The following is a 25,082-nucleotide window of genomic DNA, read 5'->3' as shown; positions in this document are numbered from 1 at the left end:
GCCCTGCTAAAAAAGACCCCTAAAGGCATACACCAGTGACACCCGCCAGGCTGAACTAGAACCAGGAGTTCCAAATAGGGGCACTAGTGATTCTTAAAAGCAAAGCTGAGCAACTATAACTTTAAATGGAGTAAAGATAAGGTACTCTTGATTTAAAGCCTGCCAGACAAATCCATTAGGTATGACATGAACAAACTTTCCTCAGAGAAGGCTCCTTTGCTGCTGGCTGGGGCAGCTGTTCTCAGAGGCAGAATTTTAGTTTGAGACCAAACATGTTCTAAAACCTCACATTTTAAAATTATAGTGATGAAGGAAATGGCAAAAACAAGGACAAACTCTCATGATTCAGACATTCTAAACCTTCAGGGAACCTGTTCCTTTACAGAGCAGTTCTCATTATTAAGGGATTTAATGAAACAGATGAAAAGAACTGGTGTTGGGCTCACAGGGGAAAAAAGAAAACAAAGACAATATGTTTCCCCCATGAAGGTTTATTTGACTTTAGTTACATAAACAATTACAAAGTAAACCATCTCAAGCTTTCCCCAGCAGAGAGAATGAGGTCCTACAAACTCCCTGGGTTGTTTGATTCTGCACTTGACTTTCCCATCAGATGACCTTCCTGGAAAGAGGTCTGATCCTGAACAGGCTGAAGCTGGGAGCTGGTCACCCCTTAATGCCCACCCTGGAGACAACCAGGGGTCTCCTGGGTCCTGCACCCCAGTAGCACTGAAGAAGACACTGGAAAACTTCAGAGAATGGAAGTGACTTCAGGACCCAAGAGGCCTGGCCCTCCCTGCTGGTCAAGAGGCAGCCCTCCCACTCAGCCACTGGCCACCATAACAGAACACCACAGGTGAGATGTCAACTTCCTCAGGGCACTGGAGGCCAAGGTCCCAGACCCTGTGGGTTCACATGGTGGGCAGGGATGTCCCTCTCTTTTGCTCTCATAAGGACACGTGTCTGGATGCATCATGACCTCACTGAGCCAAAATGACCTCCAAGAAGGAAGGCTCTTTCCAGATGCAGTCACACTGGAGGCTTAGGACTTCTGCATATGAATTGGGCCAACACACCACAATCCACAGACACCTGAACCTCCAAGGGCTCTGCTGCCCAGAGGCAGAGAAGCTTCAGGTAGCTGTGTGGTCCACAGAGCTCATGAGGGGCTTACTTTCCTCAGAGGGCTGGCTGGTGGAAAAGGCAAGTTCCACCAAGAGCAGTAAAGAGGCAGCAATTCCACCCTGTGTGTTTGCACTGAGCAGGGAGAAAGGGGTCATGTAGACAAAGGTGTGGCTGGGAGCCCTGCTGGTGCCAGGGATAGGACATCTCAGGGATAGGACAGTGCAGGACTGTCAATCCTACCTAGAACACAGCACCACTGGCCCCTACAGTGATGCCAGGAGCCCCTGTGAGTTCCTGACAGCCCTAGAGCCCCCAATCTTTCACCTGACTCTGAGAGTGGCACATTCTGGGCTGAGGAGCACTGGATAAGAAACCCTCGGAGGCTCCTGTTGACTTCATGGTTGCTTGACCTCAGAAAATTACATGACAATCTCTGAGGAGAGCCTGGGGTTGAGAGCATCTACAGTGCAATTTCCCCAGAGCATTAGTTGTTGCTGTAAGCCCACAGCTAAAGACCTGATGATGGAACATGGGTCAGCCCATGGGTTTCTCATTTCCATTGGTGTCCACTCCCTTGAGGATGACATCCAGGCTCATGGTTCTAAATACCACCCATATGCTGAATATTTCCAAATACATATTCCCACTAAGTCCTTTTTCCTGAGTGCCACATGTGTCCATCCCCATAGCACAAGAGCTCCTGCACCAAGATAAGTGGGTGTGTCCAAATTTTACCCCCACACACCTTCAGCCTGCTCCTCTTCCAGCCTCCTCCTCTCAGTCCTGAGACACACCTCTTCCCCACCCCAGCCATGCCCCTGGACCCTCCACCCCTCCCGTCCTGCTGCCCCACTTCCACCGTGGGCACAGAACTGGCTCTCTTCCAAGGCCACGGCACTTCACCTTCTGCATGGACAATGCCAACAGGATCCCAACAGGGAGACAGAGGACAAGTGTTCAAAAAGACACTTTCAGAATTCCCATTGATTTAATTTCTTTCTTTCTAGGTCTTGGTAATTTAATTGGAATTTCAAACAACATGGAGTAAGGGAGACAAAAACTGCCCCCTTTTTAGGGTGAGAAACTGTGCTTGTAGCACTACAACAGGCCACCTCCTCCGTGTCGTCCACAAGGGCCTGACAGTCCTAAATTCATACGTAGCTTCCTGCTTTCATGTACATATTCCTTCTTAGCATAATATTTCTATACACTTAAGAAAGTAAGCGAAACAGCCTGAGTGTTCCTCAGCTCTGAATCCCTGCTCCTCCTAGCTGTCCCTGAGGTAACAAGGGGTGGCTTTCCAGTTCTTGAGACAACACGGGCAGGTCCTGCAGTTCCTCTGCGGTTCCTGTGAGCTCCACTTACCCTCTTCTCTTCTGTGATTCTTGATGTCAACAATGTATTGGCACTGAACATGCATCAAGCACTGGGCTGAGCAGTCACTCAATAAGTACTGAGTTTTTGAGTGCTGTAAGGTGTCAAATAACATCCCTGGCTGCACCACCACACTATTCTGATGAAAAGGAATAAAGACATGAACCACACAGTGTTCAGGTAGTGATGAGAACTGTGGAGAAAAATCAAGTGGAGAAGGGGTGGGACCTGGGTTAGGTCAGGGGGCTCCACTCTGGGAAGAGGTCCCAGGAGGCCTTGCTGAGGGGGTCCTTGTACACAGTTTAGTTCTCACAGGTTACATGTTAAGGTGTTACTTGATGGATGACAAAGGCCACAGAAGAGCTGGAGAGTATGGGATTCAGCCTAGGCCTATGAGCCTCCAAAATTCTTGTTCTTAACCTCCACCTGCACTGTTTTCACCTTATCAAAGCTGGAGACTGAATTCTACTGTGCATGCATTAGACCTACACAAAGGGAGAGACTGCAGAGACCAAAAAAAGAAAAAAGAAAAAAAAGAACGATTTTTAAATTTACTCTCTAAATTATCATACATGGTTCAGATTCCCAAGAACTGAGGAGCCCAGCCCGAGGGCACCTGTTTTCCTGGAAACTGGGTCAGTCTCCCACTTAAGAGTTGATTTTTAAGTCATCCTTCCAATCAGGAGGTTGGGCGTTGCACGGTTGGCTTGCCATCAGCACTTCCCGGCACCCTCAGGGATGAAGCAGAAGGCAGCCAGGCACCCAGAGAGGCATCAAGGCTCTCTGTTCCATGGTGATCTTTAATTTACTCTCCATTAGAGACCCTGAAGGGATCCCAAAGCATGTCTCAACACCTTTTTTTTTTTTTTTAAAAAAAAAAACCTCTATTTTATTTTATTTATTTATTTATTTATTTATTTATTGGTACCAGGGATCGAACTCAGGTCCTTGCGCTTGTGCAGCAGGTGACGAAACCACTGAGCTAAATCCCTGGCCCTCAACACCTTAACTAACATTCAGTAACACAGTTGTCTTAGAACTGACTCTTCAAGGAGGTCATAGCTGCTCCATTCCAGGTACCAAACTCACTTTGAATAGAATTTAATTTAGCTCAAATCCTGCAAATGTGGAAGGCCTCCTAGCTGCTCCTCTAGCACACACAAAGAAGCATGTTGCAGAGGCTGGATTAAATTTAACCCGCTGAGACACTTCTGCCAGGGGATAAATATGCAAACATCTGCTTGGGCCGACTCCTACTCCAAGAACACAGGGAAAAGTGTGTATATATAGTTTTGGGGACTTTGCAGGGACTTGCAATGAAGGCAGCAGAGAAGCTAAGCCCACCTGCTGTGGACCCCAGAAAGCCTGTGATTCTCACTCAGCTCAAAGGCAGAGCACCAGCAATGACAGCTTGGAGAGAAACCAGCACTGAAACCAGTGGTGACTGAAACTCATACCACAGGGATGAAATTCCAAGCAGTCCACTCAAGTCCCAGGTCAGATTTTACACTAGATCTCCCAGACTCTATGGCCTGGGGAAGGCTGAACCCTTCTTCAAAGGCCAACAGATACCCTGGCCTTAGGTCAGTGGCTCTGGGTCACTAATGTGCCCTCTCTTGACATGAAGATAACCTTCATATCCACTGTCACATACTATGAAGTTCCTGTAAGCAGGTTCCTGAGGGTCGTCTGAAATGGGCCAGTTAGCCTGGGGTGGACAGCAGTGAGGACACACATCAGGATGGTCCAAAAGGCACTGGGACCTTCCCCAAAGACACGGGCATCTCCCCATCTGCAGCTGTCCACACAGCTCCAAGCCTGGGAACCCAAAGAGTCCCCAACCCTAGACCAGCAGCTCTTATTTCAGATAGGCTTCAACACGGTATTTAATGAAGCCAACTTTAACTGGAAGCACAGCATAAGGCAGTGGTAGTGGACCTATGGCACGTGTGCCACAGCGGGCTGTTTGTTATCACTGAAAGCTCTAAAGGTTCACAATGACTGGCATATGGTCCGAGTAAAACTGCCTTACAAAAGAAATTACTGGATGACAGGAAACACTAAGTGCAGATAATCTTCTGGAGTAGATTTAGGGAAATGATGAGATTCTTAATGTCATGTACAATGTGTTTAATTATGATCACACGTGTCATATATTCTATTACATCCTAAACGCTTTTCTCTGGTCCCTAAGGACCATGAACCATGTGTCCTGAAGACGAGCTGCTGTGGTGAACAGAACTGACCAGAACCAAAGAGAGCTGCTGAAAAGGGGGAATGGGAAAGGAGGGGCCCTGGCAGTAAGCAGCACAACGCTGCTGGTGAAGCTCCCTGAGAGCTGTACAGGGAATCCTTTTTCACCAACAAGGAAAACCACCAGCATGCACTAGAGTCAACTCTATCACCTGCCCAGGTGGTGGGGGTAAAATACTAAAATGTCTAGCTAGAGATGGCCCTGACCTGAGTTGAGCTTGATAAACCCCAGGTGCCCTCTGCTCATCTTTATCAATCTCTAAAGTACAAAAAAAGGGCATAAGCAAAGCCCTTTCCTTCAGCACTGGGGTGTGGAGTGCTCACCACACTCCTGTATCCTGTGTTTCTGCTCCATTTAGCACCATCCCTGCTGGATGGGTAATTTCCTCTCCACTCTCCAAACATTTCCACCTTACACAGTGTCCCAATAACCAGCACTTCACACTTCTTCTTTCCAAGGTTGAGAACAATGGAAAATTTTGGAAATTTTGTGAATGGATCTTCATAACATTAAGTCATCAGCAAATATGAGGCCAGTACCACTTTCTTCCTGGCCAGCAGGCCATGGTTTGTGAACCACGGCAGGGGACAAGCCTTTGCTTCCTAGGGGAGTCCCACTGCCCCACGCCTGAGGATCTTTCCCAGTCTGCGACACTGTGAAGAACACCACACGCGGTTTCCCAGGGCAATGGGAAGAGTCTAGCAACGCAGCAGAAGCAACTTTACTCACTGGTCATGCCGGGTGTCAGGGATGGCTCTGTCCATGCGCAGCTTATCGCTCTCCACCTGGTTGAACTTGTTGCGGGCATAGGGGTCCTGCCCAGAGCGAACCACTGTGCCCCCAACATAGGCTTCTTGGTTAAAGTCTGGCCACCGTACCTTCCCTGAAAAGAGTAGAGCAGACAGGTGGGACAAGGGAAAAGAAGACAAAGGTACTCACCTCAGAGGCTGCAGCAAGTGCCAATTTAAGAGATAATGGCCGTGGCTTTTTCCCTTGGATGGCAATTTCAATCAACAAACTAACCAGCATTATCATATCTGTATGCCTGAGAGTGGGAATCTGAATATTTACAGTCTACAACAAGAATGGCAAAGGCCTAGAGCTCAGAGATATGTCTAGAGGGCCAAGTACAACCAAAGCATCCAAAAAATATAAACAGTAACTATGGCAGCATTAATACTTCCATAACAGGAGATAGTCCCTGCTTATCCCACTTTCCAGGGATTATAGTTAATGCCAAAAAAGCATTCCAGTGAAGTGAAAAAGATAATGCATAAATTAACTATGAAGTATCCCATTAAGCAACATCAGATAACATACAAGCAAATGTTTACACTGTTGGGGCTCAGAACACACAGCCCAAGTGTGGACACACTCAGGAGGCAGCAGGCATAGGCAGGCCGTCCTCTGAAGCCCATGGGTGCCCTAGGATATGGTCAGCTGCTCTGAATCCTGTCCACGGATACCCTGTCACCCAAAAGAGACCACTGCATGTTACAGGAAAGAGAGCAGTTCCGATACCACCCCATCCAGATGAACCTTGTCCTGGGGCTATTGTTTGTTCTCTGGGCTGGTTCACCTCCCTAACAGTCATTCACTTTTCCTCTAATTTGCTCCCATGCCCCACTTCCTTCTCACCTTTGAAAAGGGGACATGAGCTCCTATATCTCACTAGATTCCTGCTATCACTTTTCATCCCTGAATGCCCCATACACAGAATGTATTTGTATTTTTTCTCATGTTCCTCCATTCCTTGTTGCTTAGTTCAGCAGACTCAACTATCTAACATTAACAGGGGGAAGGGATGGTTTCTCCTGCACCTATAACACAAAATGATAACTCCCTCAAAGAACAGGACAGAAAAGCATCCCTCAGTGAGAGTGCCTCAGGGTTACTTGCAGCTATTAGCATGCCTGACCCCAGAGAGAAAGTAAATAATGTAGCTCTCAGAGGCACCCCAGAAACCACAGCTAGGATCCAGCCATTTCTCACACACAGGTCTTTTCCTGGAGAGGACCCCAAAGTGGCCTGCCTATCCACTGACTATGAGAAGGCTGATCAGCTGATAATGCCAAGCACAAGATTCTCTACCACATAACTGCATTGTGGCTCTAGTTCTAGTTCTGTGGATCAAACAAACTCAAAAGAAAGAGGGAGGAGCAACAACCCTGCCCAAATGGAGCTCGTAGTTTCAAGTAGTTGTGAGGGTGATAATGAAATACAGGCTGGCTTAGTGTGTACAAGGTCCTGGGTTTGATCCCCAGCACCCACCCACCCCAGGAAAAGAAACACCAAGCTGCCGAGGGGCAGGCAGTCTGAGGCTGCTCTCTGCATAAGATCTGTATGTTCTCCCTCAGGGGACTGTACAGACACCTGAACAAAGGAGGGCACACCCAAGCTGCTCTCTGGGATGAGCACAAGGGCCTGTGTGTGTGCAGGGGTCCTGGGGCTGGGTAGGGCCCTCTCAGGAACCAGCCAGGTGACAATATGATATGAGAGCCACATCTACATGATCATGTGTACAGAGGTGAAGGCTCAGGATAGCCCAGATGCCAGTAGGTGCTGCAAGAGGGCCTTCCCAGGGTGAGCCCTCTACACAGTTGAGGAGACAGCATACTCCTTTCCCATTGCAGAGGAGGAAGCTGAGTTCCAGGGCCCATCATTTACTCAAGGCCAAAGAATTAAGTCTCTATCTCAGAGCTCACCTGCTTCTTGCTGCAACTGTCCTGGGATATCGACCATCTCATCTCAGCTGGCTGCCGTGGAAATGATACTGGGATACAGAGGCCCAGCCTCTTAAGTAGGAAGTTAGCTCCAAAACCCACAAGCCTTGCTATGGGATTGTGCTGTGGCCCAGATAAATGCCCGCCATGGCAGCTGGCCAGTGCCAGCCGTTTCTTCTATCTTTAATGAAATGCTTCTACAACATTTTTTGGAAGTCTGTTTTCCAGGGAAAGACAACTCTAAAAACACTTATTGATCCCCCACTCTCTCCCTTTATGCTCCCGTGTTTTCAGGGATGAGTAGAAAACACCATTGTGCCATGGAGCATACGGCCCTGACTCCTCCCATGCCATGCTTTCTGTGACAGAAACCACACGCAGGCTTGGATGCCTTCCCAGGTCCATAGCAGTGGCCTGATAGGACTCTGGAGAGCTGTGCTAACTCACTCAACAAGTCAAATCTGTTCCCTGCACCAAAAAGACTGAAGCCAGACAAAATGCCCAGGAGGTCTCATCCCCATCATCTGCATGCACCTGCCCAATTCCATGCCTGGCATGGGGCAGGGGGCAGGCCAGGCACACGGGTTGGGTGGGTCTGTGTCCAAGCAGAGCAGCAGATACAGGACAAGACAAGGTCTCTGCTGGACTCTCAGAGCTTTGATCCTGTTCTCCCCACATGTGCCCTGTACCTACAGATTCCTCCTCCTGTGGAGTAAGACAATTACAGCAGAGCATCTGATGCCATGCAGTTGTGGGCCAGCTCAGGTCCAAGCCATCAGTGCACAGGAGGTGCTGACCATGTGCTGGGTGTGACACAAGATCCTGCAGGCACAAAAGGGCAAATACAGGCCCAACACCCACCCTTGGAGGTCACATTCTGGGGGTGAGGCAGGGAGATGAGGAATGAGATCACCTTATTCATAAGTATATGACTAAAAACAGAGCTCAGTGCCTTGAGGGTGAGCAGTGGAGTTACATGGATGGATCCTACAGGACCTTACTGTATTAGATTTTTGTCACTGCAACCAAATACCTGAGAAAGTCAACTTAGAGAAGGAAAAGTTTACAGGAAAAAACCTCACAGATCTGGAGGTTTCAATTCATGGGCAGCTGGTCCACTGCCTGCTGGTGAGGTGGACATCATGGTATAAAAGTGTAGAGGAGGAAAGCTGCTCACCTCATGGCAGCCAGAAAGCAGAGAAAAAGGGAAAGAGCCAGAGAGGAAGGGGCTAGGCACAAGATACAGTCCCCAAGGTCACACCCTCATCACCTACTCCTTTCAACCAGGCCCCATCTCCTAAATTTCTATCACCTCCAAATAATGTCATTAAACCATGACCTCATCAATGAATTAACTCAATTCACCTTTCAAACGTCCCACCTTTGAATATCTGAGGCTTAGGGGAACATTTTAGATCTAAGTCACAACACTTATCTAGACCTAGGAACTGGGAGGGTCTCCAAAGAGATCTGAATAATTCATAAGAGCGAACCAGGGGAGCCCACGAGACTCCAAGCTAGATCCTTCATGTTCAGCAGCCAGGTCTGATGAGACACCCACCACAAATGCCATATCCAGGAGCATCTCCTCCAGCAGATTCTGCAGGCCTGCCTTGCCATGATGAGTCTTCTCAGGGCACTGAACTGTGGCCTCAGAGATAGACTGTAATTGGCATTTCTTTCATAAAAGCCTAGTAGTAACTGGGTGTGGTAGAACATGCCTATAATCTCAGCACTCAGGAAGCTGAGGCAGGAGAATCCCTGCAAGTCTGAGCCAGTCTGAGGTACATAGTAAGTTCAAGGCTAGCCCGAATTACATAGTGAGACCCTGTCTCAATAAACCAAAAGAAAAAGAAAAAAGCAAGCCTAGTGGTATGGTATAATACAAGCAAATATGTTCAACCATGACATACCTTGTACATCATGAACCAGGGTCTCAATGCAAACACACACAATGACTCACAATGCCTCACAATGCATCAATGGCCCTCACCAGATGGACAGGATGAATAGTCTATTTTTTATGTGAATGTAACATAAAATTGGCTTCACAATCTAATAACAGGTCACAACCTATAACCTGAAAAACACTGGAGTAAAGAACTATCTCAAAGATTGGTTATTTCTGTGTTGTACAAAATTGTGGGGTTGGAGCCCCCAGGATGCAGAGGCAGCAGGAGCATAGGCAGCAAAGAAAAGTGTGTATGCCCCAGCAGTGAGGAGCACATGCATACGGAGGCAGCCAAATGTGCACAGAATTACAAGTGCAAACAGCATGCATCAGAGGATGGAAACAGAACAGTGAGCAGCGGCCTGACAGTCACCAGCCACCTGCACTCCTATCATCTCTTTATAATCTTCAGAAAGAGGTATGGAAATTAAAGAGTTTTAGAAAATGATTTAAAAGTGAAAATGGATGAGTTAAGCAGAAATGTCTAACAGCAAATATTCAAAGATAAAAATTTTACATGAGGTGGCAGAAACTAGCTTCATCACCAAAGCAGCAGGAAAACATATATATATGGCATGTGTTCTGACAGCACAGGAAATGCAGGCACATGCCACCCCAAGATGGCTATATGAATGGCGGGCTTCTGAACATGGTTTTCAAGTATTCACATGGAGCTTGCTCCCAGACGAGACTCCAGCCATGCTCTTGGAGGCCAAGAGAGGAGCACAGAGGTCATTTAGCAGGCAGGACGGGTCACCTGCCTGTGATCCAGGCTGACCCAGGTGTGGTGTCCAAAGGGCCAGCAATCTAGCCAAGCCTCGCAGCCCCATGGTTCCCCACTGCTTCTCCCAAAACTCAGGAGGCCAGCCCGAGCCCAGCTTCAAGACCTTGTCTACCAAGAGGCTCCCTCTTTCTTTCTCCTTTGCTGGGTCACTTATTTCTGACCGATGGGGATGGAGCCCCTCACATCACAGACCAGGCCTCCTGTTGGTAGTGAGTCCCTACCTGCAGTGCCCTGGGCACCCTATATGTCCTTTAACTTGTGCAGACTGCTTTGCTGCTGATATCGCATTCTGATATAAGCTGCCTAAGGCTGAGGGTAAAAGTAACCATAATCCTGCCATAAAAAGGAAGAATATAGCTTCACACTGGAGCTTACAAACATCAACCAAGACCTGGCACTGGAGAGCGAGGTGGAAACAAGACAACCCACAACCTGAAGCATGAGGGAGGTATGGAGGGGTGAGGTGCATGGGTCCCCTACCCTGGCTGAAGACTCACCCCAATTCTCCACACTCCAGGGCACAAGAAGTTCATGCTTCAAGTGGGCTCTCAGGGTCTCTCTACCTAACCAGGGTTTCCATGTCCTCCTCCTGTTTGTCTTCCCTCTTCAGTTCAGAGATCAATGTCTGGACAGTACAGACAGGACCCAATGGGAGCAGACAGGATCTGCTACCTCCTATGACCCAGCAGGATGTGCTGCAGGCTCCCTTGAGTCTTTTCTAGCCCCTGGAGCCCACAGGCCTATGTTCCACTTATCTCTATCATAGATACCTGCAGGTCCAGACTCAGGTACTCACCAACCTCTGCCTGTCTACCTGCCTCTGCACATGGCCCCTGATGGCCAGGCCAGGCCAGTCAGGGATGGACCAGACTAGTGGCAGAAGGCAAGAGTGCCCCTCACCCAGGATCCTTAAGACTGTAGCTTCAGAGGCTCATGCAGACATGGTCTTTAGCTTGGGGACCCTCAGTACAAATCAGGAGGCTCCCAGAAGGAGTCTTGATGACAGTTTTCTCATCCACCACCTGTGGGTGTCCAGGGAGGCTACGTACCTTCCATAGGCAGGACACACTGGGCAGGAAACTGAGCATTTCCATGGACTCAGGCTGTGGGACATTCTGCCCACAGCTCTGCATGCAAACCCTTCCTAGCATGGAGCTTCAGCAAATGCACAGCCGCCCTGAGCAGGACAGAGTCACTCTTGCTGGGAAAGCAGCCAAGGAAGTGAAAGGAATATATTTAAAATCAAAGGACAGGCACTCAGATTTATTTTAATCTCTTGGTTGATCTCAAATTGAATGTAGTTTTACTGTACTTAAGGAAAAAGAACAACAACAACAAAAAAAAACACAGGCTGGGGATTTAGCTCAGTGGTTCTACCACCTGTCTCGAAAGCGCAAGGTCCCAAGTTCAATGCCCGGTACCAATAAATAAATAAACCAACCAACCAACCAACCAATCAATGTTCTTTCTCTGAAGGTCATAACAATACCACACAAGAGAAGACCAGGGCAAAGACAGAATTAGAAAAAAGTATATCCATTCAAATGCAAAGGTATGTAATTAATACTTTGTATTTGTCACTGAGTACCAAGTATGATAGAAAATTTTATTCACCTTTGAGAAACTGTCTCCTTAAATAAGGAATCCTAAGAAATTCATTATTAAGGGTGAAAAAACAGGAAATTCAAAGTAGTAAAAAGCAATGTAAATCTAATAAAATATCAGATGTTATAGGCAAAATACTTATTTTTATTTAAAATTATCACTGTGATAAAAAAATAGCTGAGAAAATACTGTGAAATAGTCTTAAACGATAATGTCTAACAGAAGCTGATTTGCATTAATGAAGTCTACACCTGGCTTGTAATCTTCATTTATAAATCTTCACATAGCTCTTCTCAGAATTTAAAGGTTCATCATTTTTCCTTTGTGCATTACAGGGTCTAAACGTAATGAATGTAGCTTGTTGTACATGGTCTCCACCAGGCTCCTTTTTTCTGCCAAATTTTTTACACTTTCCAGAAGAATCACTGATTTTCTACACATGCACGTTTGGCTAAGGATATACTCAAAGCAGTTATTTTCCCTATGACAACACTGTAGACCACAGGGCTCATGTGGACTCCCCACCTGTGTGCATGGTCTCACAGGACGTGCAGTTCAGTGACATGAGGAAGGGCATCCTGAGGCTCAACTCTCCCCCGCCACTACTCACATCCCTTTTATGCAAGATAGCAAACAAGAATGACAATCTGTTCTGAAAGGCCACATCAAGCAAGGGAAACAGCCCTGAGAGAACCATATCCACAGCCATCCTGAAGGCCTCACCTGCCTGGCTGGTCCTTTTCCTTAACATCAGTGATGCTGCCAGCTGGGTACATGGTCAGCTTCAGAGACACAGAAGAGACAACAGAGCAAACAAAAGAAAGAAGGGCAATTAGAAGGGAAAACTTATTTTCTATCCAAAGGACTTTTACTGCACCAAGGGAAAAAGGTGAGATTGGTTTCTGTCAGACAGAAGTTCAAAACACCCAAAACGGGCTAAAAACCACTCTGAAGACCAGCACTAAAGAAATTTCAGAGGTTCTAAAAGCACAGAGCTGAAGCAGAAGCCAGTACATAAGCCCCTGCTGTAGGCTTACGAGCACGGAGCAAGGTGGTGGACTGGGTGGATAGCACCCAGGAGATGACACAGATGGTGGTTCTCACCCAGGGCCAGAGGTAAGGGGAAAATGGGAAGACAAAATCAAGGAATTTCAGAGCTAGAAAGCCTCTCCTTTTCACAGATGAGGAAAATGAAAGTCACTGCTGACTTTCTAAAGCCAAAGAATAGGTGACATGACTGAACCTAAAGATCCAGGTCAATCCTTGTCCCTGGGCCCTAACCCTGGGAGCTGTTCCCACTTATACACCAGAAACTGCCATGGCTGGCAGCTCCTGCAGACCATAAAACTCTAGCTGTGTCCATCCTGCTTGGAAAAATGCATTCTTTAATTATAATATAATTTCTCAGAAAAAAATCATGTGTGTGATGGTTTAGTAAGAAAACAGGTTTCAACAGAAAAAGAGAAGAGAAAGCCCCTTGGGAAAATAAAGAGTGCATTTATCAAAAACTAGTAACTCAAAAGAGAGGCACATCAGTATACTTCTTTGTCTCCAGGTCAGTCCTAGCCCTGGACTCCCTAGACCCTGATCCCTAGCTCCAGATCAGGCCTTGTCCTCAATATTGAATACCCACTTCCCAGGCTGTCATCATGTTCCCAATCCGGGACTTGCAGCTGGGACTGCCACTTTGCTGACTGACAGTATCTAAATTCCAGATTCTATCCCAAAGCAGAGTGAACCAGGACAAGAAGCACAGCAAGAATAATAACCCTGGTTTCTGCTGCCATGGCAGCCCTGGGAGCACAGTCTACAAAGTAGGGCCACATGGGATGCGGAAAGACAAGAGGGCATGTTTTCTAGGATTGTCCTCATCCTTTCCAAGAGCTTATTTTAAACATGCATCAGAATACATCAAGACACCCATACAGTGGCATATCCACTATACTAGTAATGTGTTAACACACATGTGGGTGGTGATCTGGACACTTCTCCCCATTGGTTGTATGGTCAGAAAATAGCGGCTGCTACCCTGGAAATTCTCTGCTGTCTTAGCTTGGTCCTTTATCAGTGGGTTTTGTGGCCATAAAAACAGTCAACTCAGTGCTGTGTTCTCCTACCTGCCTACTCACAGTGCAAGATGACCAAGACACAGACACAGGAAGTCACCAAGATTCCTGAAGTTCCCACTTATACCCCAAAACCGCCGTGGCTGGCAGTTCCTGCAGACCATAAAACTCTAGCTGTGTCCATCCTGCTTGGAAAAATACATTCTTTAGTTATAATTTAATTTCTAAGAAAAAACCATGTGTGTGATGGTTTAGTAAGAAAACAGGTTTCAACAGAAAAAGAGAAGAGAAAGCCCCTTGGCAAAATAAAGAGTGCATTTATCAAAAACTGGTAACTCAAAAAAGAGGCAAATCAGGGGCCGGGGATTTAGCTCAGTGGTTTCGCCGTCTGCTCCGCAAGCACAAGGATCCCTAGTACCTAGTACCTAGTTCGATCCCTAGTACCAAAAAAAAAAAAAAAAAAAAAGAGCAAATCAGTACACTCATCTCTGTGATAAGAAAATCAACTGCCCATAATAGTTAAGAAAACCACAGTCAGTATACCCACTGACCTGATTTTAAACAGAGTACAACTCAGTCTCACATCTGTGACACGTCCTGAGACAGCCTTTATTTACTTTTCTCCCTGTGCTTTAAAACCCACCAGGACTGGGTTTTTAATAGATGACAATCCATAGGAAACCCTTCATCAATCTATACACAAGTCCTGAAGAGTCAGAACTCATCAGCCATCTATCAGGTGGGTGCTCCTGCTGAGTGATGCCTCCTGTGCACAGGAAGGAACTCTGTGGGGCTCCTCTGTCGAGATGTAGGAGGAGGGCAGGGAAGCAGACCCAACACACACAGAGCACACCTGGGGCCCTGGCAGGACATAGAGACACACTTCACATCCATGCAGCTGGGACAGAGGAGGAGGAGGCAGACAACGGAAGGGCCTGCATTCCAGGGTGCTTGTTCAACCAGAGGAAGGTGCAGAATCCACCATGGCAAATACCCCATGGACAGGCTTCTGGTTTTGGGGATGGCATCCCAGGAGCAGGAAGTCTCGGCTCCCTCCTTATAAGTAAAAGGCTGAACAGATCCCCCTACCCCCAAAATCAATGGGGCCAGGGATTTAGTTCAGTGGCACCGCGCCTGCCTCACAAGCGCCAAGGTCCTGAGTTTGATCACCAGTACAAAAAAAAAAAAAAAAAAAAAATCAACTCTTCCGAGATGCATTTAGAGAAGTGCAAGCCCAGAGAGTGAATATGGAGAATTACAAATGACTGGGGCACAAAGTTCCCTGGAACCCACCCCAACACAGGAAAATTTTATTGTAGTTAGCTAGTTTATGGAGGTTCAGTGCAGACAATCCTGAGACAGAAACTCCAGGGGACTCGGTGCTGGAACACCTAGAAGCCCCAGGAGGTCATCAGAGTAAATGTGGGGACAGAGGAGAAAAAGGAACTACTGAAATATGACAAGGCATGGCCCTCAGGACAAATGAGGCCTACAGGGTCATAGCAGAGCCCAATTCACTGGGGGAAGGAGCTGAGAGGCACTCATGAAGGTTGTGAGCCAGCAAGCCAGGCTCAGGAGGACAGAGATCCCATCAGGCTGTAGACACTCTCTTCCCTCATACCAATGAAGGCCTATCTGCCAGTGTCCTCCCACCCCATGCAGTACATGCTCCATAAAGGAATTACCACACACGATAAAGGGAGACAGTCAGAAGAGAAAACAGTAATAGCAACAGCATCTACTCCCACATATATTTTATATAAATATGTTATGTATAAGTGAAATGAGTGGCAGCAATGGTGCCTCAGAGGCAGGGGAGGTGGTGTCATCATGAGGCACATGCACCACCTGGGGCATGCAGGTCACTCCAGGTCACCTGAGAGAGAACCTGGGTTCCTTGTAATGAATACTGAAAACTCTTGGGCAGATACCAAAAAAAGAGGCATTAAAAAGAAAAGCAATAGGTCGGGGATTTAGCTTAGTGGTCCCGCCACCTGCCTTGCAAGTGCAAGGTCCCGAGTTCGATCCCCAGTACCAAAAAAAAAAGAAAAGCAATAGATATGCTAAGAAAGAAGAAAAATGGAATCATCCTGAAGTGCTCAATATCAAGAACACAAAAGGTAGAAAGAGCATAGAAAACAAAAACAGAAACTACAACAAGGGCAATGAACAGAACACAGTAACAAATATAGTAGATAGTAATCCAACTATCGATAATAACTTTAAATACCAATTATCTAAATATACCAATTAGGCCTGGAATGTCACTCAGTAGTATAGCACCTGCCTAATGAGCATGAGGCCCCAGATTATATACCCAGCACTGTAAAATTTTTAAAAATTTTAAAATGAAAATTAAAAATACAATAAAACACCACCAATTAAAAGACAGAGACTGTCAGATGGATCAAAATACAAGCCAAATGTACATGCTATTCTACAAGATACTCACCTTAAGTATAAAGACACATATAGACTAAAAATGAAAAAATAAAGATATGCCATGTTTATCACTAATCAAAAAAAAGTGTGAATAGCTATATTAATTTCTGACAGCACAGACTTCAGAGCAAGGAAAAGCTTTCAGAGATAAACAGAAATATTTCATAATAAAAGGACCAATACTCAAGATATAACCACCCTTAACATGTCTGCACCTAAAAATAGGGCATTAAAATATGTGAGCAAAAACTCACAGAACTGCAAAAAGTAGATGGCCCACTACTGTAGCTGAAGACTTCAACATACTCCATTCAGGAGTGGTAGATCCAGAGGAGGACACAGCTAAACTCAATGCAGTAGCAATGAACTGGGTGTAACCGACATCTATAGACTGTTTTATCCAACAGCACAAGACACATTCTCTCCTCAAATTCATATAGAATATTCTCTAAGGTAGACACAATCTGGGACATAAAACATACCTTAGCCAATTTAAAAGAACAAGAATCATACAACATTTGGTCTCAGATCAAAAAGGAATTAAATTAGTTGGGTATGGTGGTCCATGCAGGAGGAACACTGTGAGTTCAAGGCCAGCCTGAACTAATGAGGCCTTGTCTCAAAAAAGAAAAGAAATTAAGTTAAAAATCAATATCAGAAATATAGCTGGAAATTTTCCAAAATACTTAAGCAACTAAAAAACACTTTTCTAGATAACAAACAAGAAATCTCAAGAAAAAATTAAAAATTTTGAAAATTCTATTTATCAATATTTATGGGATGCCATGAAAGCAGTGCTTGCAAAAAAGAAAAATTACATCATCAACTACAGTCAGGAATCTAAGCTCTTACCCTAAAAAAAGAACCTGAAAAACAGAAATTCAAATTCAAAGTAAGCAAAAGAAAAAAAATAATTAGTGCGAAAATCAATGTGAGTGAAAAGAAGAAAACAGAGAAAAATCAATAAAACCAAAAGCTGGATCTGTGAAAAGATCAATAAAATGATAAGCCTCTAGTTAGTGAGGCTTTTCTGAGTGAAAAAGAGAGAAGACACAAATTATTAATGTCAGAATGGAAAAAAGAGACATTACTACAGATCCCATGGACATTAAAAAGAGTAGTATACATAATTCTGTGCCTACATGAAATGAACCAATTATTTACAGTCTGCCAAAACTCAGATGAAATAGACAATCTAAATAAGTCTATATCTATTAAAGAAATTGAATCAAGGCCAGGGATTTAGCTCAGTGGTTCTGCCACCTGCCTCGCAAGTACAAGGTCCAGAGTTCAATCCCCGGTACCAAAAAAAAAAAAAGAAATTGAATCAGTAATTAATAACTTTCCCAAACAGAAACTACTAAATGTGTTCATGGGTGTATTCCACTGAACCTTTAAGAAAAAATTATACTAATTCTCTACAATCTCTTCCAGAAGATGGGAAAAAGAATATTTCCTAACTCATTCTGTGAGATCAGCATTACCCTAATGCCAAATCCAGACAAAGACGTTACAAGAGAACAAAGTTACAGCTAGGTGAACAGTGATGCATGCCTGTAATCCCAGCACCTGGGGAGGCTAAGAGATCATAACTTCAATCCCTGTCCAGGCCAAGTCTTTAAAAAAAAAAAAAACTAAAAAGAAAAAGAAAACAAAACTACAGAATAACATCTCTTGCGAACATATGCAAAACTCCTCAACAAAGGATTAGTAAGTCAAACCCACCAATGTATAATAAGGATTATATATCACAACCAAGTGGGATTTTTCCTAGTTATATAGGGCTGACTGGATAAATGCAAATCACAATTAATGCAATACATAATATCAACAGGCTAAACAATAAATCTTATGATCCTATCAACAGATGCAGTAAAAGCATTCAACAAAACCCAGCACTACTTCATGAGAGAAACTGTCAGCAAACTAAGATTAGAGGGAGAACTTCCTCAACTTGATAAAAGAACACCTGCAAAAAATCCACAACACCATAATAATGGTGAAAACCTCAAGGGTGTCCCCTTTGACAACTCCTTTTCAACACTCCACTGAAAGTCCTAGTTAATGCAGGAAGATAAGAAAAAGAAAAAGAAGAAAAAAATAAAATTGTCTCTGTTTACAGATGACATGGTTGTCTATGTAGAAAACTCTGAATGAATCGACAGAACATCTGGAAGCAACTATAGCAAGACTGTAGGATACAAAGTTAATATACAAAGGTCAATCACTTTCCTGTATTTAGCAAGAAAGAGAATCTGAAATTAAAAACACAACGAAATTTATTTAGTACTGCACAATAGTGAAATACTTAAGTTAAAATCTAATAAAATATATTTAAGATCTGCATGAAGAAAACAATAAAACTGATGAAAGATATCAAAGAACTCAAAAGAGTTCATGATAGGAAGATACAATGTTGTCAAGATACCAGTTTTCCCAACTTGATCTAAGGTTCAACACCATCCCAACCAAAACCCCAGCAAATTGCTTTGTAGATATCAAAAACTGATTCTAAAGTTCATATGGAACAACAAAAGATTCAGAAGTGCCAATGCTGTCTGAAAGAAGAAAAAAGCCAGAGGATTGACACTAGCCTAATTCAAGACCTACTATTAGGTTACAATAACCTAATTAGTGCAGTATTGACCAAAAAATAGAAAAAATATATCTCAAATGAACTGAATAGAAAGCCCAGAGAAAGATACATATAAGTATAGTCAGCTGATCTTTGATAAACTATAAAAAAAGTACAATGGAAAAAGATTCTTCCAACAAATGATGCTGGGACAAGTGGACATATACAGACAAATGGATGGATCTAAACTTAGACCTTACATCCTTCACAAAAACCCAAACTATAAAACTCCTAGAAGGCAATGAGGAGAAAATCTAGGTGACCTTGTGTTTAATGATAATTAAAGACAACACCAAAGGCGTGACCCATGAAAGAAACATCGGAAGAGCTACACTTCAAAAAAATCTAAAACTTCTCTGCCCTAGGAAAGATACTACCAAGAGAATGAGAAGATATGCCACAGACTGGGGGAAAAAAAAGCAAAATGCAGATGATGAAGGACTATTCCTCTACATATTTATATATAAAACTCTTAAAACTCAAAATAAAAAATGAACAGCCCAATCAAAACATGGACAAAAGACTGAAACATCTCACCAAAGATACAGAGATGACAAAGAGACATATAAAAAGGTGCTCCACACATATGTCATTAGGGAATTGCAATTTAAAACTACAGTGAAATACTACTGCACACTTACATATACGAAAGGTCAAACTCCAGAACACTGACAACACCAAATGCTGGTGAGAGTACAGAATGAAGCAGCCACTTTGGAGGACAGTCTGGCAATTTCTTACAAAACTGAACATATTCTTACCATATGTTGTGCTCCTTGGTATTTACTGAAATGATTTGAAAACTTAGGCCTACACAAAAACCTGTGTGTGGATATTTATAGTAGCTTTATTCATAATTGCCCAAACTTAGAAGCAACCAAGATGTCCCTCACAAGTTGAATGGAAAAATAAACTATGGGACATCTAGACAATGGAATATTATTCAGTGCTAAAACTAAATATGCCATCAAGCCATGAAAGGCACAGAGAAACCTTAAGTATAAGAAGTCTATCTGAAAAGGCTCTATAATATAGGATTCCAACTGTATGATATCCAGGAAAAGGCAAAATTATGGAGACAGTAGAAAGATCTGTGGTTGCCGTGAGGGAGGGGAAGGAGAGGTAAACAGAGGGAGCACTCAGGATTTTCAGGGCAGTGAAACTGTTTCATGATACTACAATGACATCCATTATATATCTGTCATAACCTACCTCAGTCACATTCTCACCGGTGGGACAAAATACTTGACACGCACAAGTTAAAGGAGGAAAGATGTACTTTAGCGTACAGTTCGTAGAGGTTTTAGTCTAATAGTTGGTTGGCTCCTAGACAGGGTGGCATGGAAAGGGGGCCTGGGAGAGAAGAAAGCTTATGGCAAGGCAGGCAGGAAGCAACAAATCTTCCTTGTTTCTCTTTTAATTCCATCCAGACTTACAAGCCTACTGGTGCCACCCATACCCAGGGTGGGTCTTCCCTCTTCAGTAAGTCCATCATCCACACCAGAGCTATAAGCCAATCCATGAACTATTCCAGTATCACACACCCACAATCTGGTCACTTTCAAAGGCCCCATCTACAAGGACATGAGGCTTTGGGGGGACATCAAGATATAAGCCACCAAGAGTACACCAGTAAGAGTGAGCCCCAGGGTGAACCATGGACTCTAGGTCATAGTCTAGAGGCCACGTGGGTCTTGTAGACTGTCTCTCTCTGTGCAGGATGTAAAAAGGAGAGGCTGTGCTTATGAAGGGGCAGGGGGCACATGGAAACCCTCTGCACCTTCCCCCATTTTGCTGTGAACCTAAAACTGCTCTAAAATATAGTCTGTCTTTTAAAATTTCATGAAAGAATACATACACTCTATGTTTTGTTTTATTCTATTTTTGCTTACAACAAATCTGGGTCACCTCCCACTAAACTTTTAATTTTACCACCCGCAAATGAAGCTGACAAAAAAAAATCAAAGCAGTGCCCTGGGCCATGTCCAGCTGGCTCGTGGAACCCGAGCTCCATCCACTGGCCACAGGTTCCAAGCCTCACATTCCAGCCATTCGCAGTGACATGGGCACAGGGCCCTGGTGTAGTACCTGGAGGGAGGGTCTCCACGCTCTGTGCTTTCTCATCTCCATTGCTGTGGTGAAGGTCTTTCTTTTTAATAGAGTCAATTTCATTCCAGTCCTCCTGGGAAAATAAACACACCAAATCAGTCTGTTGGTTCTGAGCACACCTTCAATCACCAGTTCCAGGCAATCTGTCTTCTGATTTCAGCTCTGGGCACACAGGGTGAGCAAGGGGGCCCATCCTGATGGCCCCACTACAGGGTCATTAGGTGGTCAGGACGCAGGGGGATGGCCTTTCCACCACGGAAGGACTTCAGCAGAACCCCCAGAGCTCTGAGGGGAGGAACACAGGGATACAGGTGGTCAAAGGCTCTGACATGTAGGTAATTCTCTGACACCTCAGATAGTTTATGATTCCTCCCTGGATCCCTCTAAACTCCCACCATAAGTGTTAACTGACCTTATTTAATCCTTCTGACTAGATACCAGGGGGAGATCCCAGGGCTCACAGATGGGACTGCCATGGAACTGAGCTGCAGTTAGGACGAAGTGCAAAATCCAAGCAAGACCTGAGTTCTGGTGGAATTTATCCGACTCGTCTGGGCAAACAACTTGCTCTAATTTATCAACATTAAATAACAGCTCCATGACCACAGAACTAAATGCATTTTCCATCCACTTGGATCTGATTTCTGTGAGTAAAATAAGAAAGATTTCGGTATGTAATCCAAATTAGAATCATCCCACAGGTTCAGAGATGTCCTCTGGCCATTTCCTGAGTCAGTGTCACTGGATGCCATGCAGCGGGAGTCCTCCGTGAGGGCTCTACCAGCTGGCCATAGGTTCTGGCAGTGCCTCCAGACCAGTGTGGCCCATGTGACCTACTTGGAGCAAGATCTGCAAGGGGTGGTCCTCAAGGACTGGGCTATGGGGTCCGGGCCACAGGTTGCTCAGCTGGTAATGTGCCTTTCTGCTCAAAAGGTACAGTAACTAAAGGGAAGCTCAAAGGGAAGCCAGCCCAGAGTTTCCTCCCAGGCCCTCTAAAGTGTATTGACCAAGCAGCGTAGGGCACAGAAGAGACAACCAGAGCCCTAGGGCTCCTGGCCTTGCCTCTGGGCTTCAGGTCTCTTTTCAGGCCCTCAGGCGCCTTATCCTTTGGGAGGTTCAAAAGCATGAAGTAACAAACATATTGGAATACATCTGTATCCCAATTTTAAAACTTTCTTGGTTTTGAGACTATGTGGTTATTATTAAACTTCCAATTTACTACCAACAATGATTTCACAGCAGCCCTGGTGAATTGCAGCAGTGAGGAAATCTAACTGACCAACGGGCTTCACAGCAGAAGGACTCTGTGTAAGACTAAATCACCAGGTATAATGAAGCTGCCAGAGTCATACTGGTGAACTTTTAATTAAGCACTGATTTTCATTCTGTCACTTGCTTGTAGCATTTTGTGGTTGACAATTTTCCCCCATAGGCATCTGGCTTCCAACCTACACTGGCTACTGAATCAAACTATTTAACCTCATACTTTAGCAAAACCAAAAGCCAATTTTTCCCAGGGGCTGTGACTCTATAATCAAGTCATTATCTCTGGCATTCACCAAATCAGGTCAACTATCAGCTTTCTCAAAAAGTCAACATTTTTTTTCTTCCCACAAAGGGAACCCTCCCTTCCCTCTTCCCAAGAGCCACACCCACCATAAACCCATGCTGGACACAAGACAAGACAGGAGGACTAGTGCTGTGCATGGGCACCGCTCAGCTAGCAGCAACCCTGGCATTTCAATGAGCACTTACAATGAGCACTTCAGATCAGAGAGGTTAAACAACTTGTCCAGGTCACACAGCTGCTAAGAGGCTGAAACTAGCCTCTGAGAAGTAATATGTGTGGCTGCTGGCAGGGCCTGACAAGGCTGGCTGTGGTCTAGAATGCCAGAAACCCAATGCGCACATCATTCATGCTGTTGTGCAGAGATCAGAAGGATGGGCCAGTGGAGTAAGGCGGGCCAGCCAGGAGGAGCCCACACTGGAGGGACTTGGGGATGAAGGAAGTACAGCCTGGGCCCACCTAGGCCTGGCCAATGCTGTGGGGTCTTTTACCCCACTTACCAACTTCTTTGACACTCCCTTGGTCCAGCACTTTTGAAAGCAGATGAGTTCACTCACTTGGTGATTTTTCATAATTGCTACCTGTGCACAAGCATGTGGTATTCAAGAGGATCCCAGACCATATGCAGGTATCAGAGTTGTCTCGTATTTCTCCTGCTTCTCCAGAGCATAAAGTGTAGTTGCACAAAAACAAATGCAGCTGAAAAGAGTCCCTGTCCTGCTTACTTTGCTCTCACTGGCTCTGCCCACTTCCCAGGGGAAGGTGTTTCCACAGCCCTTCCACAGTCACACGCACCAGCTCTGCTTAAAAACAGCGAGGTACCAGATGCAAACATACAGAGAAGGCTCTCACACCCAGGATCCACTGGCATCCAGGCTGGGCACCAATAGCTCAGTGCTTTTTCCCTTTAGGAGAGAAATGATACACTGACAGAGAGGTCCTCTTTGCAGTGACAAGTATGAACTGGTTGAGATTAGAAAAGGACTGCAGGATTTATGCTGGATCAGAAGCTACAATGAATTCAAAGTCTGCAATCCTGTAAGCTTGCTCTGGTTCCCAGGACACAGACCAGCTCTGCTTTGTCTCTCGGCTATAAAGGAGCGTGCAGAATGACTTGCCAAGATGGGTCAGAAACGTACAGAAGCAAGGGCCAGGAGTTCTCACAGAAAGCTGGGCTCTGTTAGGGAGATTTTGCCAGAGGTCTGGGATTTGCTGCCAGCCAAATCAAGAAACATGTGGAGGCTGCTGGCTGCCTGCCTTTACCTTGTGAACCAGAGTGTCGGACACATCCATATGCCACCCCCAGAAAGAACAAGATGGCCTGAACTAAGGCACTGGATTCTCTCCCAGACAGTGAGAACTTGAGTTGAGTTTCCCTCCTCTCACTTACCAACTTATCACGCTGGTGGTTATGGTTATGGGATACATCTGTATGTGGTCCTGTCCACACTGTTCATACAGGCCAGCAGCACAACGCCCCCCCCCCCCAGCCTCTGGCCACAGGGCTGCGCTGGTACCTGGATCCACACGACAGAGGCACAGGGGGTCATAAAGGCCATTGTTCTGAGCTCCAGAAGATAGAGCAGAAGTGAACAATAGAGAGAGGGGCTCTCGGAGGCTCCTTGATGAAAACTGAAGCCCACTGGGAAAGAAGGCACACCAGACCGCCAGAAGTTTGAGGAATAAGCACCTCCCATGGAAAACTGGACTATCTTCGGGGGAAGGGCAGCTGGAACCTGTAGTAGAACCTTGTAGCGTTCAATCCAGCAGGAGGTCAGGGAGCTCAACTTGGGCCTTGCAGCCAGAAATCAGCCTGAATCTCAGTGGATTGTGGCTGGCTTGCTGAGATTAATTGACTTAGATCTGCACACTGCTGCCCACATTGTCTATTGTGACAGCAGAGTCATACTCTGAAGGAGGCCCTTCATTTTTACTTTTTTCAAAGTTAATTTTTTTCTATTTTTAATTTATTTTTTCAAATTTATTTTTTCTTTTTTTTCTCCTCTCTCTCTCTTTCTCTTTCTCTCTCTTGCTCTCTCTTGTTATTCATTTCTCTCCTTTTTTGTTCCTGTTCCTGTCTTACTTTGGATTTTTTTTCTTTCTTTTTTTCTTCTCTCGATTGTCATTAGTTTTATAGGAAATTGAATAGTTTCCAGCTTCCCTATTGCTGTTAGTTTGTTCTGTTCTTGTCTTTGGTTCTTTAGTTCTGTCTTTTCCTCTTGTCTTCAACAGTTTCCCAAAGTTTGTATGATCTTCCTGTGTCCTCTGGCCTCATTTCTAATCTTTCCCTATCCTCCTACCCATCCCTCCCTCCCCAACTCCTTCTAAGTTCTCATCCTGAAGGGTAAAGTTGCTATACTGAAGAGTTTATTCACCACACTGTTCATACATGGCACACAGAAGAAGCAGTCTTAGTCAGAATTAAGGCCCTGCACAAAATCCAGGGA

At 45.0% G+C, this 25,082-nt stretch overlaps 1 protein-coding gene across 1 annotated transcript in view; it reads right to left on the bottom strand.

The window, feature by feature from the left end:
- Galnt2 (polypeptide N-acetylgalactosaminyltransferase 2) overlaps positions 1 to 25,082 on the bottom strand; it is a 141,473-nt gene that overhangs the window by 47,925 nt on the left and 68,466 nt on the right. Inside the window, exons 2-3 of the mRNA XM_004854680.3 lie at positions 21,048 to 21,141; positions 5,483 to 5,636 (exon numbers count right to left, since the gene is read on the bottom strand). Of these exons, the coding sequence (XP_004854737.1) occupies positions 5,483 to 5,636; positions 21,048 to 21,141 (248 nt within the window). The remainder of the gene's footprint in view (positions 1 to 5,482; positions 5,637 to 21,047; positions 21,142 to 25,082) is intronic.

Source organism: Heterocephalus glaber, unplaced genomic scaffold (genome assembly GCF_053883595.1).
Source record: "Heterocephalus glaber isolate CG9 unplaced genomic scaffold, H.glaber_assembly_v1.0 deba00001472, whole genome shotgun sequence".
Lineage (NCBI taxonomy): Eukaryota > Metazoa > Chordata > Mammalia > Rodentia > Bathyergidae > Heterocephalus > Heterocephalus glaber.
The sequence above is the reverse complement of the archived record's forward strand: the minus strand, read 5'-3'. Positions and strand labels throughout refer to the sequence as shown.